Source organism: Aptenodytes forsteri, unplaced genomic scaffold (genome assembly GCF_000699145.1).
Source record: "Aptenodytes forsteri isolate BGI_AS27 unplaced genomic scaffold, ASM69914v1 Scaffold86, whole genome shotgun sequence".
NCBI lineage: Eukaryota > Metazoa > Chordata > Aves > Sphenisciformes > Spheniscidae > Aptenodytes > Aptenodytes forsteri.
The window spans coordinates 571,787-592,098 of record NW_008795715.1 but is presented as its reverse complement, the minus strand read 5'-3'; the positions used below and the strand labels follow the sequence as shown (position 1 = coordinate 592,098).

Below are 20,312 nucleotides of genomic sequence, written 5' to 3'. Positions count from 1 at the left end.
AGTGTTCCTAACTGGATATGTAAAAACAAAAGCAGTCATTTTTGGTTATCAATTAGTGTTGAAGTGCTACTTTAACAGTCTTCCGACTCAACAAGCATTTGTAACTTGTTTTTTGTTCAATTTCTACAAAAGTTTTATTTCCAGAAAGTCTCTTGGCCCTTGCATTGCCCTGTGTTTTTGACATGTCAGTGATGAACTGCTGAGATAATGGGACAGTCAAAGTTAACTAAAGATAAAGTTATTTGAGTAGCCACTAACTACATTTCATCTGTTTAAAACCCAGATATCACAAAGACTACTTAAAACTCAAGACTAAAAAAAAACCAAAACAAAAGCACTTACTTGTTCTCCAAGTTTATCCAAGTTGTCCAAGAAATACTTTACAGATTCCCCCTAAAAACCAAAGCAAACAGTTATTTAAGTAAGTGGCACACTTGATCCCAATAGTTTATATTCTGAAGTCCAGTTAATTTAACAAAACCTAGATTTAAGTGTTGTAAGCTTTAATCACTACCATTTTTTAAAGCAGCTATCCTAAGAACACAACTGACATTTTATTTTTAGGCCAGTTAATATTTAAGCTTAAAAGCATAGGTAGGCACATTTATAATAGTTAAATTCTTTCCAAGTTTAGAATTGCTAAATAAATCCTACAGGGAGTATCAACGAAGCACCCACACCTTCATTATGAAAAGACACATTCAATTCTTCTAACCCTTTGAAGAGTCTGCACATACAGGCATTCAGGTACAGGGATTAATCACTGGAGATAAGTTAATTTATAACTGCATGGCCATACAATCCCATTCATACAGGTACTTCCCCTGAGCACAGCAAATGACTAGCAGAATGGAGCATGAGAAACCACAACAGATGAAGCATTTTACTAAACTTTCCTATCAGAGACCAAGTTGGACAAGAACTCCTTACTCAGAGTAACGAACAGAGCCCCACACTGCCATACTGCATGCTACCACATCTACTACACAGGTTATCTTCTGGATTCAAGCCAGCACTGTCCTTGCAAATAGTAACGGCAGTTTTTAATCCCTCCAGTAATGCGGAACTAACGATTTTTTTATTGTAAGCCTTAACTACAGTCAACTCTCCAGAACTCTGTTAGGGTGCTGGGATTAAGGACGAACTCTTGCAAGGATGCTGCTGAACCTGAGTTCACTTGCAATAGGTAATGTACTGATTGAATTTATTGCAAAGGAAAGTAGTACCTTTTTAGGATTCTCAGCATCATCACAGAAGCAGAAACATGCTTCCTTTTGAAAGCTCTTGATTACCAAACTGTAACTTATTTACTATAAAGTGAATACAGAAAAGAAACCATCTGTGTTTTCACTCTGCGGATGGAAGAGCAAGAATTCTGACCGAATTTTCTTGATGAGAAATTCAAGAAGCATCCAAGGCTGGGGTGACTCCATCTAAGTCAGACAAGTCAATTAGGACAGGAGTTACACCCTGATAATGACTTCCCCTCACTTGAATTTGAACTCTGCAAACTTATCTAGGAAGAATATCAAACCTCAATATTAAACTGTGTCATCTAAGCAGCAGTAAAGTAGGGTAGGGTAAATAACAGTCCAAAAAGGGTTCTGGCAGATATATAAGCCAGGTATCTTTGCAAGTTTCCAGGTACTAAAAAAAGTTACATAATACAAGTAGATACCGCACCTTTAAGTGTGCAATTTGAACATCAACTTTTAATTAGGCAAGACTGGGACTCTGGTTGAAACATGCCTTGTGCTCGACACACCTGCAGGGAAAGAGTCCAACACAGTTGTACTACCTTATTTTACCTTGTATTTGGCTTAACATTACCGATTTTCTCTAGGGTGACAAACTGCAGCAGTAACACTAACCATTTTAAAGCCTGGCGGCACACAGCAGCAACTGCTTGCAATGATGGCAGTATTTTACACCTACATCTTTTTCAGCACTTCAGAAATCCATTCTAGCCTCAATCCTGTAAGAAAAGTGTAGGGGGAAGAGCATTCCTATTTCACAGAAAATAAAAATGCACAACCTTGATGCACAAATCCATCAAGCTTCCCAAGCAGAAGTAACAGGATCAGAATTCAGGCCTTCCAAGTACTAAGACCACTGTCTGTAGCTGAATGTTAAGACAAAATAAAGTTTAAGGTCAGACTTAATTTCTTTTTTAGGTCCTAGTAGGAGCTGGCAACCCTCCTTCCCCCACAGGACTACGTACAAATCAGCCAGATTTCAGACTCATTAAGTGGAGGTACTTATTCTAGAATACCTGGGCCTCAGAGGCTGTAAGTATGCGTGCATGTGTGTGCGCACACGTGCATGCATACATATATTTTAATCTTAGACAGCTCTTTTTATATAACTTACGGCAATGCCTACTCCCTAAAGAAGCATTAACTCCACAGTACTGGAATGGATGAGTTACTACCTCTCCTTTAAGTCCCGGGGCTTACTGCTACTGCAACAGATTGAGCAGTTGGAGCAGACAAGTAAGCCGCAGTCTGTAAAGGTCACAAACACCCTAAGAAGCAGCTTCTCAAAAGAGGGGATTTCCTGAAAACACGAACGCAAAAATACATCGGCCTGCAGCAACAGCAACGCTCTAGAGCCACATATCCAACAGTAAAATAACTGCCAGAAAGCACACCGAGAAGACCGCTTAGCTTTGCAGGCTGTCATGTATCAAAGTCAAAGGCAGGCAAATATCAAGGTGGCCATTCTGAAACTCAAGAGATTAAACTATAAAAGCAACCAGTTACAAGCATAATACAGTTATAAGCAGTGACATACCAGTTTCCCTCCTCCACATCTTCGGCTCAGTCACTGGGTTCTTCCCTTACGAAAATCTATTCAGACAACTAATAAAGACATACCAAGCAAGTGCCATCAACATGACTCAACTCTGTATTTAAGGATAAAAGTTGTTCAATCATTGGCTTTTATCAATTTGCATGACATCAAGAACTTAAAACAGCTTCAAATTCGTCATCTGTTCTTCCATCACGTTCCAGACACCCCTCCGTATCATACAGCTACAAGCCAGTGCCTTGACTACTGGTAAGTTTCTATCTGACCTGGACATCTTCATATTAGCAGGCTAAGCTCTGCTAACTACAGATACTCTTGAACCGCAAACTACCACGACTAACAGATTGTTATCAGAATGCACTACTGTAGAACTGAAGAGTTTTGACCCATTTTAAACAAGCTTCAAAAAGGCGGCATTACAAAGCAACCAAGCGAGACTGCTGATCCTTTTCCAAAGGGGTGAACCTATGTATTTTATGCAATAACGAAGAGAAACCCACTGACAACAACCAAGGAAAGCCTTAACGCCAGCAACTGTTAAAAGTGAGTAACTAGATCTCACTCGGTAAATCGATGACAGTGGCTATATTTAAATGGCTGTATTCAACAGACAGTTGTCGCATTCTAAAATTTCCCTTTAGACAAACTGTAAACTCTCTGGTTTACCCTAGATGACTAGAAAAAAGAAACTGGGTTTCCCCACTCTGCTCCACTAACTCCAGTGTGGCTCACCGCGTCCAGCCCCTACCACGTGGCTGCTACAGCAGTCAATCTGCTGCAGTCATGCCACAAAGGAGCCACACCAATGACAAAATCAATAGGAGACTGAGAAACGGCAGGATCTACCCCCATCAAAAAACTCCATAGTTCTCCATTACATTCCTGTTGTCTTCACACCCATGTTCTGTGAGCACATACAATGGAATTTAAATAAAAGATCTAGTTAGAAAAATGTAGTGATGTGAAAGTCTTAAATTAGTCACAGGTAAACTTTTGAGGTTTTTCTTTTAAATGCAGGTGAACCCTTTAAAGTCATTTTTACAGTTGAGCAGTTCTGAACTGTAAACCTCTGAAGTGTGGTTGAAGGTTACCAATGACCTGTTACGCTGCAGGAACCATACCATTGAGCCTTACTCCTCCACTGCCCGCTTCCTTCTACTTAACTTAAAGCACAGGCCCAAAGATGCCAACAAAGTGACAAAGTCAAACGCAGGCTCGAGCGCATTTCTCATATGCATGTTGACATACTGCAATAAAGCAAACTTCTTGAACACACACCAATACAACAGAATGAACGGCCTACACATTAGCTTTGAAGATCTTCCAGTATTAGGTGACTGCGCTTTTGCTCTTTTAATACAGTATTAAAATAAACCATATCAGAATATCAGATTTTAAGCAATCACTTTGCTTGTAGAAGATGACCTTTTTTGTTCAGATGGAGTATACACATCTCAGCTGGAGCCCTTCAGCCTCCTCCTGATTCAGAAATGCATGCCAACCACAGGAAGTTGACTGTTAAATAACTTTATTCATAACTGTCAAGTATTCCATTTTCAGAAATGTTTGATTCAAAACAGCTTGTGTGCCTCCTGGAGTCTTGTGATCCTTACTGAAGAAAGCCAAGCCAAGTCATTTCATCGTGAACTTACAAGTGATTTACAAGAAAACACGACTAAATCATATTCTTATCAAGGTACTTGATGTTACAACAACAGCTTCCCTTACAACACTGCATTTATTTTAACTAGTCTTGCTCACGCCTGTACAATGAAATCTCTCAAGTTTTATGTAATGCACTCTTTCTACAAAGACAGGATTACAGCACATATTGGTCATTTACCTATAAGACAATAGCGTATTGTAACTGCTCATGTGGTCTTCTGAAGTAAACCAGATTAGTTATCTTTTATAAACAAAATATGGCACAGAGAAACATTACTGTCTGAAATGTTGCTAGTTACTTTGCCTAAAGCAAACTAACCACAAAAATATTTTGGGGGAGGAAAAAAAAAAGACTACATGAAATACACAACAGATGAACACATCTTTTAAACCCAGGAAGTGGCACCAATTTATTTGGTTTCCATGAAAACAATGTCAGCAATCTAAATATGACTTGTTGAAACCTTAGCATAGCCAAATGGCTTTTTAGCTGTTCTAGGGGAACACAGACACTACATTTTTTCTAATAGCAATCACTTTAGTCTTCTGAAGTAAACCAGATTAGTTATCTTTTATAAACAAAATATGGCACAGAGAAACATTACTGTCTGAAATGTTGCTAGTTACTTTGCCTAAAGCAAACTAACCACAAAAATATTTTGGGGGAGGAAAAAAAAAAGACTACATGAAATACACAACAGATGAACACATCTTTTAAACCCAGGAAGTGGCACCAATTTATTTGGTTTCCATGAAAACAATGTCAGCAATCTAAATATGACTTGTTGAAACCTTAGCATAGCCAAATGGCTTTTTAGCTGTTCTAGGGGAACACAGACACTACATTTTTTCCAATAGCAATCACTTTAAAAAAAAAAAAAAAGAGAGAGAGAAAGCATCAAACAAAGATTTAGTCATCACAAGGTTTAAAGAAAGAAATGTACAATTTATCAAACCATCTACATTTGGCTGCAAGTTCAGTGTGTTCCACTGAACTGAGAAGACTTATTAAGTATCTGAAAGAATAAATCAGGTATTTAAAGAAAATAGAAGATATAACTTAGTAACTCTAGATTAGAATTAGAGAAACACCAAACATTTTCTCCTCCTGACCTCACTTGAATTTCTAGGAAAAGAGAAACAAAGATTTCCTATTTTATTTAATAAGAAACCCACAAAACACAAACAAACAAAAACAACAACAACAAAAAAGCTTTTTTAAAAGCCTAGTTTAGAATAACAACAGGTAACTACAATGTTTTTAGACTGGCATGTACATGCCTAAATTGGCAAGCAAACCAAACCATCCATAACATGGGAAAAGCAGCTTGAAGGAAGAAAGATGGAGGAATAACCAGAGCCTTAAAATTCTGCATCTTACAAGACCCTAGTAATCCTTATAGCATACACTTCATTATATATAGTTTTTTTCCTGTTAGAGGCTTAACACAGATAAATCCATGTTTGAGGATTTTGGCAAAGAATCCAGAGAAAAGAATCTCTAACCTTTATTTTCTGGACACCCCACCCCAAGCTGATTCAAAAGAAGACTGACTGCAAATCAATACTGCTGCTACTGAAGTTCCACCAGATGTCTTCTGAAATTTCAGTAATAAGCACAGAGATAATTAATGGAGAAATGTTTTAGTCAAATCAATGCAGATTTCCTAGCGGGAGAGGTATTAGAGAGCACTACAACCTCCTCCCCCTCCACCCAAATGAGGGATGTCCATATCATTACACAAGAGAGGCAGATGATACATTTATGCCATGAATGCACCTAGCCCTAATTATATTATTGAGCTCAAATCCACAATTGTCTTGATTGTTAGACCAGTAGAAGTGGAACCAAGTCTTATGTCGAGACACTGAATTGGTTTGGTTTCTTTTACTGGCCTCAGACTTGGAGGTAAATAAAATAATCTTGGTTCCTTCACAGCTTTCAGGTTTCCACAAATTAACTTCTCTCACCAGTCACTCCTCCCAGTGCTTTCTAATGAGGATTCCTCTTTCCAACACGCCCCAGTCAACAGAATAGGACAAAACTTCTACACATTCATACCTGCAACTTGTTTATTCAAAGAACTAAATTTTTAAACCAGATACTTTCCCTATTTTATAGCAGCAACTCAGCAACTTGCTTGGTATCTCCTAAGGTGAGGGGAAACAATTTGTTTCCCAATTGCCACTCCTATGCTCTAACACTTGATATAGTGCGCTCTGTTTAAGCGGCAATTTTATTAGCAGCATTTCAGGAGTTTACAACAAGCATATACAATAACTATTTTTTAATAAGGGTGCTAAAGGTATTTCGGGAAAAGTGTCGAGGTAAGCAACAGTATATTTACTTACCATCCTGCAAGTCTGGGTCAAAATATTTGAGAGTGTGCTAACAGAAAACACATTTCCTGGAGAGAAGTATGTTTCCTTTCTCTAAGTGTTAATTATGGCCAAAGTTATGTTAGAACCAGCACAAACTGGCACTCCCGCCAAAACAAAGCAGTCCCCATTTATGCCCACAGGAGCATTATTGCAGCCATGTGCAGACCAGCCAACTGCTCTGTGTTAAACTAATCGCTCCCTCCCTAAGAAGGAAGGGCAAACTGCTTTAAAATGGCACTGCTGCCAGCGGAAGCATTAATGGACCAGCCTTAAAAGGGCTAAAGCACAGATACTGTATGTCAAGATCAGACATTTCAGGATCTCCTAGCTTCTTTCTCTCCAGCTCAACTATTTGAATAGTCATTTAAATCTGATCTGCCCATTTTCAAAGATAAAATTTAAGTACATTGGGATTAACTGCCGCTTCTTTGTGAGACTGGAGAGTTTCAGACACAGGCTGCATTTGCTTATACAGGAGTAGAAAATATCCTGTTCTCCACCAATACACATCACAAATGCGTCACAGCTCATCCCACCTCTGAGAGCACTATCCTATTTCCTCTTTTCAGCACTTCCTGCGTGCAGCTCAAGTTGTATTTGACTTTTTTCAAAGCAATCAGAACCGCATCATGCAGTGTAGAAGTGAAACCTGTCTCATGTTCGGTCACACAAACTGAGTATCTCTCGTAAAAAAAGGAAAGGTTGAAATCCTGACTCATAGAAGTAATCATTTGTAAAACCTTTTGGTAGCAGAGCAGAATTTGTATTCAGAACAGCTGGATCACACTGGGTGGAGGGTGCTCAACAGCATGAAGCTACAAAAGCACCAAGAAGGGGAAGAGTCACACTAAGTTTATTTCATGACTGACATTTTTGTCTTGCATAATGGCGTTAACAAAGAAAGGTGAAGGGGTTTAAGAAGGGTTTTAACCCAATAATATCCCTTTAATCTATTATCCCCTATTTACCGTGTAATCCAATTAATCCATAATTCTCAAAATGTGGATAACAAATGGAGGAAGACAGAGCACGCCGACCTGAGCTCTTGCACTACAACTACCCAGCAGCATCTGCAAGCTGCTGGGTACCCAGGAGCATCTGCTACTGCTGCCATACCCAAACAGTTGTGAGTGAAAGAGGGGAGGTAAGCCAAGCCATGCACAAGTCAGTCTAGAACTAAATACTCCAAATAAGGCTCCAGTATCAGCTGTTTCTCCTTCTTGCCCTGAATTCAGTTTTGCACTACCCCTCAAAGTGCCTCATTCACTTACACAATTCAGACTCGGATTTTCTCCAATCAGTAGAGCATTTCCACTGTTTCAGATATAACATGCTATCCCAATTAACCAAATGAAGATGTGATCAAGCACTAAGCAGAACTTAATCCGCATACTAGTATACCACAGAGCAAACTGTTCCAGTTCTGAATTACTTTCCTAAGAGGGAAGAAATCCAATTTCATTTTTCTTAGCTAGGTATCCCTCCCCTCTCCTGAAGAAGGGAGGTAATTGCCAGATTCTTAACAAAACTTGCTTAAAAATATGAAAATTCACTACAGCTTTTAGGCATGAAACAGCATTCCATTAAAGCCTACAGATCAACAATTTCTTCCATGCAAGGCACTCTGACTACTCGGAAACCGGGATGTGCCATATTCCATAAACAGCTGAGAATTTTAAGAAACTGCATAGCTTTGAGTTGTATGAAGTGATATTCTGTTTGTACAACTCAAGAGCAAAACCCAAAAGTCTGCTGACACACTTTCCCACAATTAAAAACCCTAGGAATATACAGCATTTATCCTGGCATGTAATTTTCCTTAGGATCACCAATGCTTCCAAGTAGGACGCAAACTGAAGTCTACTGCAGCCCCTTCTAGAGATCAGAGCCAGGTTAAGAAATGCAATAAATGACATATGGGATACAACACATGCAGAACCAGAGCATCTAACAAAGATGCTTCTGTTTGCCAGAACCTGAACAGAAATTAATCCATGAAAGCAAATTAGGATATGCTGTCCACAAGATCAGGTGCACTTTCTTTCTTCAAAGATCTTTTTACTTTGTCCCTCAGTAAGTATTTACAATCCAACCTCCTCTTCCAGAAAGTTTACTTTAGGAAAGACACTGATACCTTGCAAAAGATTTTCAAATTTCATTGATGAAACACATCTTCCAAGTCAAGGCACACACACAGACCTAGAAGTCACATGAAAACATGCACTGACCGAGATGAAACAGCCACCTCCCAATTACTATTTACACTCTAGGAAGCATCTATATAAACTTCAGATGTTTTGCACACAAAACAGACTGGAACCAGACTGTAAACATTTGCTCTTCTTTCAGTGCACTGACCCACTGGCTCCATGACTTCATGTGTTTGCAACTCAAACTGCATTTAATCTAACACTGAAGCAGTAGTGAGTCTGCAAATCTGCCATCCATCATTTAGAGCTTTACTTGCTTCCAAGTTGTACAAGACCGGCAAAGGCTCCCAAAAACATGACAAATATTTGGCATGTGGAAACATATCAGCACTAAAACTGGCCATATTGAACTTTAAGATGCTTGAAAAGCCCATTATTGCATACTCTGCAAACTAAATCACAACATTTCAAAAGCTGAACCCTAAACTAGATACCAATGCATGCACTGAAGTATCCCTAGGATTCAGTTTTAAAGTACATTTGGTTCCTATTTCAGCCTCATGAGAAATCCAGATGACCAAATGCTTTTTAGTTCCTTCCTCTGCCTCAATTAGCAGAACACATTTCAATTAACTTCTGGTATTTCTGTTTGCAAACAGTGACATACTAATATATCAGCTCTTGTTAAAAGCTATCTGACAAGACTCAGTGATAATTTACTAGGTCTTGTGAACAATCTACATGTATCATTAGATGAACGTTAGTGGGTTTAAAAATTAGTAAAAGCTGTGCCTAAAGCACTCAAAGTAACAGTAAAGTACGCAAGACTCCCTAAACAGCAGCAACATCCAAGAGGCTGCAAACATTTCACATCACTTGTAGAATTTCATACTAGAAATTAACTAAAAATAGAAAAACTAGAAATTAATTACTGGAGCAACTATATAACTGTTTGCTAGTGAAAACAGTTAAAGGTCCCAATACCATCCACATGTAAAATTTTAGCAGATCACCCTGCACCGAGTTCATTTACACACTATTTTGTATAGATATTTTGAGTTACAGATGGTGTCAGTGCTGTGTTTCCTCACTGGAAATTCTGCATCCTCTTTATTTGGTCACCAGCGGGTGATCAAATACTGTCATGTGCCCAGTGAGAAGCACTTCCAGGCAGTCTGCCGAGACTCCCGTCAGTTTCTTTAAAATGATTTCTCTGGCATCATTAAACAAAGGAAAAAGACACAGAAACTCATGTGTGATTACGCATTCCTGTACCTCTCATCCATAACAAGAATTTGGGGTCTTTTCAGTTCCTTGGTTAAGTCACTGAAGAGGAGCATGATATTCCAGTTATTTTAACTGAGGAGACTATGAATTACTTGAAAACACTTAAGGCATGAATGACCATGACGGAGAAGTGTGCAACATGGTACAGTGAATTAAGGGCTGTAGAAGTCAGCTCACTGCCTATTATAGTCCAAAAATTTTCTTCTCTGAAATAGTTGAGGTTGTCAGTTACTGTGATGACAAAGAATTCAGGGTGTTTTCTGTATTTAAAATTCCTCAACTTTTCCAGCTGTATTACCTGATGTTTATTGTTAATGCAGACATGCAAGTGGAGAAGATACTGGAAATAATTTAGGACTTTCTTTAGCTGCTGACGTAGTCTTAAACATTTTCTTTATTCGCCATTTAAATTCGACCCATCAAACTACTTTGGTTGTAGAGTATAAGGGTTAGTCTCCAGGATTATTCTGAGATTTTTATTTGGATTAAATACATTTATTGTTTGAGGCTGCTGAGTTAACTAATATTGTGTTCTATGACCCATTTATTCACCTTTAAGATATAAACAAATGCTTCCTATTCCAGAGCAATACAAGATACCACTTGGTATCAGCTGGACTCCATCAGCACCATCAGCAATACAGCTCGCTGTTCTGCAAAAGGGCAGGCTCTGCACATTCTGAACTTCTCAACTGATCTGTGGTAAATTTAGATACTTACCAAAAAAAGTGCCAATAGACACAATGCTGGTATGGAGATTATCTTGCCTTCTATGTGAAACACTAGTACAGTTATTCTATTGCTTTTCTTACGTAGTAAGGTCAGCTGCACTTACGTTTTCTCACATTTTCTTAAGCAACTTCCTCAGCTACCACAAGCTGAAGTTTCCTGCCACTTTCCTAGTTCTGCATAAGAGGTACTGCATGAGCTCAGAAAATATAAATAGCATTTATCATGAACTGAAGTTTAGGTCAATAAAGACATCCAAAACAGTCATCCAAATACAACCCAAGTGTAATATGTGCTCAGTGAGAGCAGACTTAACTAGCCTCTAAGGCTGAAGTCTTGTTACAGTAAACTCAACTTAGGGAACAGCAGCACAAATCAACACTGCCCCTGGCATTGCACCTTAATCCTAAAGGATCCCATATTTACATATGAAAAAGATCACACCATATTCTTTGCCTCAAGTGCAAAATTAATTTTACCTATATAGATGGAAGATCACAGCTGCATTCATACCACATGTTTTACCAGCATGCAGATCTGCTGACAGCTATGAATACTAGGACTTTGTAGTGTAGATTGGGCTTATATTTAGTAAGTCATTTTGAAATGGACAGAGAACGGTGTAGCCATTGCCACATTTAAATTCTGTGAAGTAGCATAATAAGACAGTTCCACAGGTACTAACATGTAGTATCTTGCAGGTTAGTAGCCAGCAAGAAAATGGGCTCTGAATGAATGTTTGTACCAAGGTCTCACATTACACTGTAAGCTGCAGAAGCAGCAAAAGCTCATCTAACACATTTGCGCCAATTTAAAAGAATCTGCTGAGAACAGGTTCACACATTCAAGACATGCAAAAGGCTGAGAAAGTCTCTTCCTCTGAACTCTTTAGAGGTTGCTGGCATGCACAGCATATTCAGAAGGGCACTTATATTTTACCTTTATTTAATCAAGGCTTAGTTATAGAAATCCAAATTTTTGCAAAAAGTAGGTCACCTTTTAGCCTTCTGCAACAAAACATTTAGGAAACTAAGGCATGCAATGATCAATACAACACAGCTTTTTCAAGACAGAGTATGTATAAGACCACATCGTTCTGCTCCCACACTGTATTGTGAAAGTCTGCATTTTAAAAGCAGTGGTTCCCCATCAATAGGTATCTGGATCGAGTTTGGATTAAGAATTCCATCCTCAGAGGTTGCACTGAAGCCACACAGAAAAGACACACTTGTACAAGCTAAGTGTAGCACACAGGCCTCCAAAAAGTTGCCAGCATTCTTGGTTGGAAGACAACTTAGCATGCTTCTGTCTGGCACGTGTGTGCTGGGATAACATGTCCACATCAAGACAGCTCCCATTGAAAGCCCCCCCAATCCAGAGCCACATCTGTGCTTAAAAGTAATAGTAACAAAAAAGAAAAATAGTAACGTTCAGAAAAAAATATGGCAAAGATGTTCTTCAGTAAAACCAGACCAGCTTGCACTACAGCATCAACTGGCAATACAAGACCACTGCTCTCCAAACACTTCAATATTTTACTGCTAACAAGAAAAGTCAGCAGGCAGGAAAGGAAGAATGGTGGAAAGGGAAGAAGGCAGTCCCAGAAACAGCCTTACAAAGCACAATAACTCACAGAGGCTGAAAAAGAAGTCCTAATCCCAATTTGGAGAATGATAAAAAAATGGCACTTTGTGTTAAATTAGTATAAAAGTTCACCTGAAGATCATTCAGCTCAATTAAAATATTACGGTCAATCCCCAGTACCAAAGCACTAGTGTACACTTGAAGGGTTTCTGGCCACAAACCAAGAATAAGGAAACTCAAGCCTCCTTATTGTTTGAGTCCAGTGTTAATCCCTATATAGAGCCGTATTAATACAAACTCAAAGCTAGCATTATCTTGTCATTGGCGCAGGAAAAACAGCAAATCCTCAAGAACCTTGAGTCTTTTCTAAGGATTTGAATGACTCATTTTTAAGTATAAACTTGTAAAGCACTTTTCTCTCCATAGTTACAGCAACAAGCTTTGATAAATCCTTTTCACATAAAGACTAAAAGATGGCAAGTAGCTCTAACCTTTCCAAGAGCTTTAAGGAGTCATGCTTACTGTACACAAGCCATCCTGTCATTCATGTTTGGCAGACCTAATGATTGGGGAAAGAGGGGAAAATAATTCATATTTCAACACAGACAAAGCAGCAGATTTTTGGTTTTCTCCACAAAAATTTAAGCGATATTCAGTGTTATTACAACATTATATTTAAATAAAGTAACTGAATTATATGATAAGGTGCCCAAATAGTTAATGCACTTGTTTACAGAAACTCTGGGCGATTGGATCTCATATCCGTAATGAAGAAGATTCTTCTATCAGTCTGAGAAACTTTCTACCAACAGTTTATGCACTCAAGCGTGTCCCAAGAGAATCACCACCTACATACTTCAAGCAGAAACAGAGCAGGACAACCAAACACCCAATCCTAGAACCAAGAGGAGATCTAGGAAAGGGAGCGGGGGAAAGACATCTCTACCCCCCAACTTAGGGGTGTGGGGAGGTTGTAGAGGATGAACAGTGAGAGGAATATCAACACATTACAGAGGGCACAAGCTGTTGAAAGGCTTCTGAAATTCAGTGTCATAAACATGGTGCAGACTCTTTTAATGAATGACAGATAAGATACTCTTTTTCCAGGTTCTACGCTTGTGACTTCAGAGAGACGCTGAAGTACTGACCTCACAACTGTTTCATAAGATGGGCATCCACACTTTACACAGAGAAAGACCTCAACATCCGACAGCCTAGTCCAGCTTCAAATACTACTGACCTCCACAGGATCACCACTCTATAATCAAGCACATTTCAAGGACGTGTTGCCTATGCACCTGAAAGAATGATAAATTTTGCTAATACTTTGCAGTGGCCATTTGAGGACTCATTATTTCCAGTAGAGCTAATTTAATGTTCTCCTGTGTACGACAACCCCACCAATACTCGGAGACAGAACCCAGAAAAGCCCAACCAGAGTAAGGTACAATACAACCTTCCAGTAAACTGAACAACACTCTCCAAATAGAGAAACGCTACAAAGAAGCTGCAGCAAAACTAGCAGTACAACTTCAAGCTGAACACGCCTTTTCCTGTCTTCTATAATCTGATCTAGCACTTGCAGACATGTCACAGAAGTAAACAGGATCCAGAGGTAAATGCATATCCTATCATCCTTACTGTATCATCTATGTCTGCAGTTCTATGCAAATGCAGACAGAATAAAGTGGCATCACTGCCCCTACGCAACGCAGGTTCGTGGCACAAAAAAACCCAAACAACATTCAGTGTAATTCGCAAGCAGGGCAAAATATCTATCTAAGATCAACAACTGCTGGTAGCAGACATCCAAAGCCACCCAAAAGTTATCTTTAACAAGAACAAACCTTTAACACATTTAAAGCTTATCATGCATCTGAGCAACTCAGCTCTCATCCCACTTTTCCATTCTCAGAGAATTAGAAGACTCCTGGAGACTACTTCTCTGTTAATGACTCTTGCAGCAAATTGAAGAAATGCAAGTTCACAGCAAACGCACTGAAGTGAGAGGCAGTGTACAACAGTACTCTGACACAGAAGTGCTTTCCTCAGTGTTACTAGATACGCAGCACCAGCACTAGACACTCCTCAGCTGCCAGTGCCTCAAAGCAAATCTCAATGAGAACAGCAAACCTTTACAACCACGTAATTGAATAGCTCACGAGTATAAATATAAAAGCTAGGAAATGTCTACTTAAATTGGTTTGCATGTTGTAGAATTAAGATAATGGGTGTGTTTATCCAAGTCATTTCAGGAGACTTTTACCAGAAGTCAACTTGCGATGAGAAATCTGAAATGTTAATTAGATGTCAGAAAGCGTTAGGCTGATACAGACTAACTCCGTAACTAATCCACGTTAGCCATCTGACTAGAGGCTGTAGGAGAAATAAGCTCGGTAGATGAAGGAGAGAAAGCTTGAGGATGACCAGAATCCTAAGTGTAAGTTACAGGAACTAAGCTACAGAGCCAAAATAGTCTTTAGTTAACCGTGTTAGTCAAACTATCACATGAACTACTTCAGTTTGTAATAAAATTTGAGGGATTATAATATTAATCACCTGAGAAGCATTGAAGTGGCGTATATTGTACTAAGCTGTAATTAGCTCTTTCCAGTTTTAAAGCACTACACAAGCACAAACTAATGAATTTTCATGAATACTGTTGTTAGTGGCCAGAAGGCCCCTATTTTTATACCAAGGAAAATAAATCATATTGACTATCCCCATGACCACTTAAGTTCACAAAATGAGGAAGGACACTCCAGTGAACTAGGCATGGAAATGCTGATTTCTAATTCCATTAAAATATAACCAAGTTCTGTTTTTTCCCCTCTCACGCTGCTATAAAAAGACCACATTGTTTCTTTAGGCTCCTAGCATCATCTCTGGCATTGTAAGTGAAAGATGACGGAGAAAAATGAAAAAAGCAAGAACAGCTCAATGATCTCTCACAAATGGACATGTATCTTTAAGTTTTAACCATGCAGAAACGTTCATCTTAAACCCTCTTTCTCTGTACTTCCGATATGTCCAAGCTACAAATGGCTTCTAGAACTACACACTCTTGCTTCCTTTCCTCCAGAATTTCTATGTAAATTTTGACATTTTTCACTCCTTATCCATCACTGCTCTGTTCTTCATTTGCTCACTTCTACCTTTGCCCCAAAGTGTCCTATTCCCATGATAAACAATACTTTCCCAGCATTCCTGACTGTGCTCTCTTAATATGAACCATGTTTTTCAGTGCAGTGTCAAATTTGGTCCAGTGAAAAAAGTTAAACTCACTCAACAGTCTGAAAAGAAGTTAGAGTATATACTGTCAAATAATACTCTTCTACCATGCTCAGTCCCAGCATTTTACACTTTTTTTTTAATGCCACTTTTCCCTCTCTCCTACTTATAAAATGATTGCTGATATCTTGTTTCATTACATTTTTTGCCACAAGCAGTAGAACTGGAAGTAGAACAGTATTTTCCTCTTATTCCCCATTCTACAATGCTAACAATTTTCAGTCTTGAATCCTTACTTCAAGAGTCAGTACTCGACACGACCGAACTGTCTGCACCTCTTCCAACTTCCCCCCGCTCTACCTCCTGACTCAGGTACGCCTGTCACTCCCTCCTTAACCATTTGTGTCTTCCTTCCATATTCTGGCACGTGTCTAAACTCTCTAAACACTCTTCTACAAAGCCTGTCAGCAGGTACAAAAAATACATATTTTCCTCGTATTCCCCATTCTACAATGCTAACAATTTTCAGTCTTGAATCCTTACTTCAAGAGTCAGTACTCGACACGACCGAACTGTCTGCACCTCTTCCAACTTCCCCCCGCTCTACCTCCTGACTCAGGTACGCCTGTCACTCCCTCCTTAACCATTTGTGTCTTCCTTCCATATTCTGGCACGTGTCTAAACTCTCTAAACACTCTTCTACAAAGCCTGTCAGCAGCAAAAGCAAAAATACATACTGCTTTCAGGAGTTTTCCGCCATTCTGCCACCCACATGGAACTCTGTCATAATTTAAGCTGGAAGCTTACTGGGGTAAAACCGAGACTTCACGCTTGGCCAGCACTGATCACACTGCTTGCACTCAATACAATGACATCATTCAACTTTTTTTTTTTTCTTCATGTTTATAACTCGGCATAAATATCACGGGCTGAGATTTTGAAAGGATTTAGGAAATAAAGCAACGTAAGTATAAATAAAGCAGTTACCTTACTTCCAAGAATTAGCATTAGGACAGTACTCAACTATTAAGACCACTTAAAAAAATATTCTTGAGTTCTGCCTAAAACACAACATGATCCATGTATTTTTTGCAGAGGACATTATACAGATTTAGGGATTTCCAAAAGAAAGCAATAGGTTTTTTTCTGTCAGATTCAGAAGAACACATTCTTCAAATCCTACTCAAAGTGAAACTCTGCACATGCTTCAGTTATGGAAAGAACCTACTTCTCAGAGACTCAAGACGAAAGAATAGTAATAGCTCCCTTTTCCTTTGCTACTTAGCCTGAAGTCACTAAACATGCCTAATCAAAGACAAAACAATTTTATTTAACAAATTTTAAAACAGATCACTCCAGCACAGCAATTACGTCACTAGAAGTCACATCTGCACCAGAAGAGGATCTTGACTACAGTAGAGCAATTACCCTTTTATGATCACTTTGAAGGCAAAATGCAAGAAGCAACAGGTCTCATTAGAAACGTATTTATATAGCTCAGAACTAGGTTGGGCAGGTGATAGGCTACTCAAGCACCTGCCCACTCTGCAATCTCTAGAAGACACTCCGTGATCAGGGCAATACATATTTATCAAGTATTTACACAACCTGTTTAAGTCAGAGTATGATTACACAACCATTCATAATAGCTCAACAGGAGACATCATCAGCTATTGTTCAGATTCACACTAACACAAAGGTTATTTTTAAGACATAAAAACACAAAGCCACTTAGGTATGTGGCTATGTAGAGACCTACAAGAACAGATTTAATCTATTTTAAGGTTCTCGGCCCCCACCCCCACAAAACCCTATGACACTGACATTTACTACACAAGTCTATGAACCAATAAACAGCAAATTTAACTTAAATTCTTCGTTTCCTTTTGCGGCATTTGCATGGAAATGGAGCAAAGGGATTTTAGCTGACACGGACAGTTAAAAGCTCCAGCTCAAGAATCAAGATGTGTTTCCTTTTCCTTTCCAACCCCACTACTGAAGTGTATACTCCATCTCAACCCCACTATTAAATTGTATACTCCATCTTCAGCTGAGAACTCCAATATAACAAAAATCTCATTACATGAGTATTAACATAGACATTTAAAATTAAACAGGAAGTATACAGAGGGAATGTCTGCTAGATTGCTCAAATTGGAATAGAGAAGGGAGTGGTTTTTAAATTCTTCTCATTAACCCATGCATATCTTTTCTTAAAAATCACATCACTATTAAGATTTCCTTTATTGCAAACCATTTTTTTTAAGTCGATGCACTAGTTAACAAAGGGTAAAAATAATCATATGGTAAAAACATTAGACAGGTACTAGCTTTGTTACAAAACATAAAAGCCCTCTACACCTCAGCTTTCTCACATATGAAATGAGGGCAATTATGTCAGAAGCTCTTTATTATTCTTGGTTTTAAAAAAAGGGGGGGAAAGGAGCTAAATGCATCTGTTTGCAATACCACAGTGTAACAGTCTACCATTCAAAAGTGCTTACAATCCAGAAGAGGGCCGCCCAATCAGTGTTTTACGGAAAAGCAACACAGGAACAAGAATCACACACACTCAATTAAAAACACTGAAACACAAATCTTACCAGCTGGAATTCTCTGCGCCTGTCGTACGCGTGCTGGATACCACTATCCGCCCATAGAGCTCTTATGGCTGGAAGGTACTGTAAAAAAACTGCCGTCTCCACCATGCCTTGCACCACCGTGACTGACCGAGTATCAAAAGCCATCATCGTATCTCCATTACTCTGGTTAGCAGGATCTCCCCAAGGGATATGAAGTTTCTCTCTAGCATCTACGAGGACTCTCACACCTTTAACAACATGAAAGAGCATTGCAATTAGAATTTCTCAGCTTCTACTATTTCACTAGCCTACAAATCTGCAGATTCAAACAATGCACTTACTCTGTACAGTCAAAGCTCAATAGAACTATCCACCCAGTAGGAAATCAGAAAGCGTCTGAAAAATCGACTCAAAGCACTATGTTTTCAGGTAACTTCAAAACTCAGATATTTGCTATCAGAAAAACATGGCCATGATCAACAGTATAATATCCATAGCACAAGTTTAACTCTTGAAAAAGTGCTATTTTTAATTACTAAATCCCCAATCTGTGCTACCAACTCTTTTACCAGTATTTATACTTCCCTCTGATCTCCAGAGCCATTCTACAGCCGTTAAATTTACCTAGCACAAATACAAGACAAATGAAGTATGTTTAAAAGCTTATTTCAGAATATGTTAAACCATCTAATGGCTTATTTTAAGGTTCCCTAGCCTTTCTATTCTTATTAACTTGGCATCTAGTTATATCTAATTGTAGAGAGTTATCACTGCCTTTAACGTTTTCAGAGATACGAAGACATTTACTAAAATCACAGCACTTTCTAAAAAGTATGTTTTTACTGCTTAAGTGCAGAAGGAGTTGTATCACCTAAAGACTTCCCCGCAGTTTTTGTTGTTGTTGTTTTGGTAAATATTCTCTAGGAGAAACAGAGTATTTTTAAACTTCTCTTATACAGGACTTTAAAAAAAAAACAACATTGTGATCATACTGATAAGGGAAATGCAGGGAAATGAATTCTAGTACTAAATTTACTGATGAAAAAATAAAAAGAAATAAAATCCAGTAAGAATAAGCAACTGTAAAGGCATAAGGAGATTATGATGTAGTAACAAATGACTGTATAACAATATACCTGTTCAATGCCAAAGTATTTTTTTCAAGCTTCATTCTCTTTTCATAATTTTTCTGTCAAAAGCAATGACTGCAGGAAAGCAGCCTCCAGAAGAGATCTGCAGTTCCTACGTGTATACTTTCACAGAGTAGGAAGTACCTTACTGTATTAATAAACTATAACCTGGTCAACGTCCATGCTTGTGATTCCTACTGCCTTGCTATTTATAGTTTTTCCAGGCTTGATTTGTAAACAGTTTTGTAAAACAGTTCTCTTTAAGAATCACTGGACCTCAGCGCCCTTCAAGAGCCGAGGTCTGACAACGCTCCACTGTTTTGAGAAACTTAGTTAAGACTTTGTCCAACTACTACACAGTTCAAACCGAAAATCTGATGAGCGATTTAGGTGAGAGAGAGAAAATAAGTAAGGATGACCAATTAAGTACGGATGACAGCAGTGAAATCAGAGCCGGCTCCTAAACCATGTGTGGAGGTTTTGGCAACGCATCTATGAAAAGTGGCTCTGCGTGCGGGTTTCTGTTAATTGATGTGTCAGCCTAGTTTCCAACACGATGGCAACGTTTCTTCCACTGAAGTGAAATGCAAAGAGCGCTTCCTCCTCAGGCACAGGACACGTCTCATCCTCACGCACCTTCAGGTGCATCTCTCCCCCATCCATTACCGCTCATTACTGCGATCGCGTTACCAGGAAATGGCAAAGCTCGGGACCTTACGGACTGAAACCGCTGCTCCCACGGCAAGAGCCGAAGCCGCCCT

At 38.9% G+C, this 20,312-nt stretch overlaps 1 protein-coding gene across 1 annotated transcript in view; it reads right to left on the bottom strand.

The window, feature by feature from the left end:
• The window catches only part of GNA13 (G protein subunit alpha 13), a 30,316-nt gene that overhangs the window by 9,273 nt on the left and 731 nt on the right, over nt 1-20,312 (bottom strand). Inside the window, exons 2-3 of the mRNA XM_009283479.2 lie at nt 18,443-18,669; nt 343-393 (exon numbers count right to left, since the gene is read on the bottom strand). Of these exons, the coding sequence (XP_009281754.1) occupies nt 343-393; nt 18,443-18,669 (278 nt within the window). The remainder of the gene's footprint in view (nt 1-342; nt 394-18,442; nt 18,670-20,312) is intronic.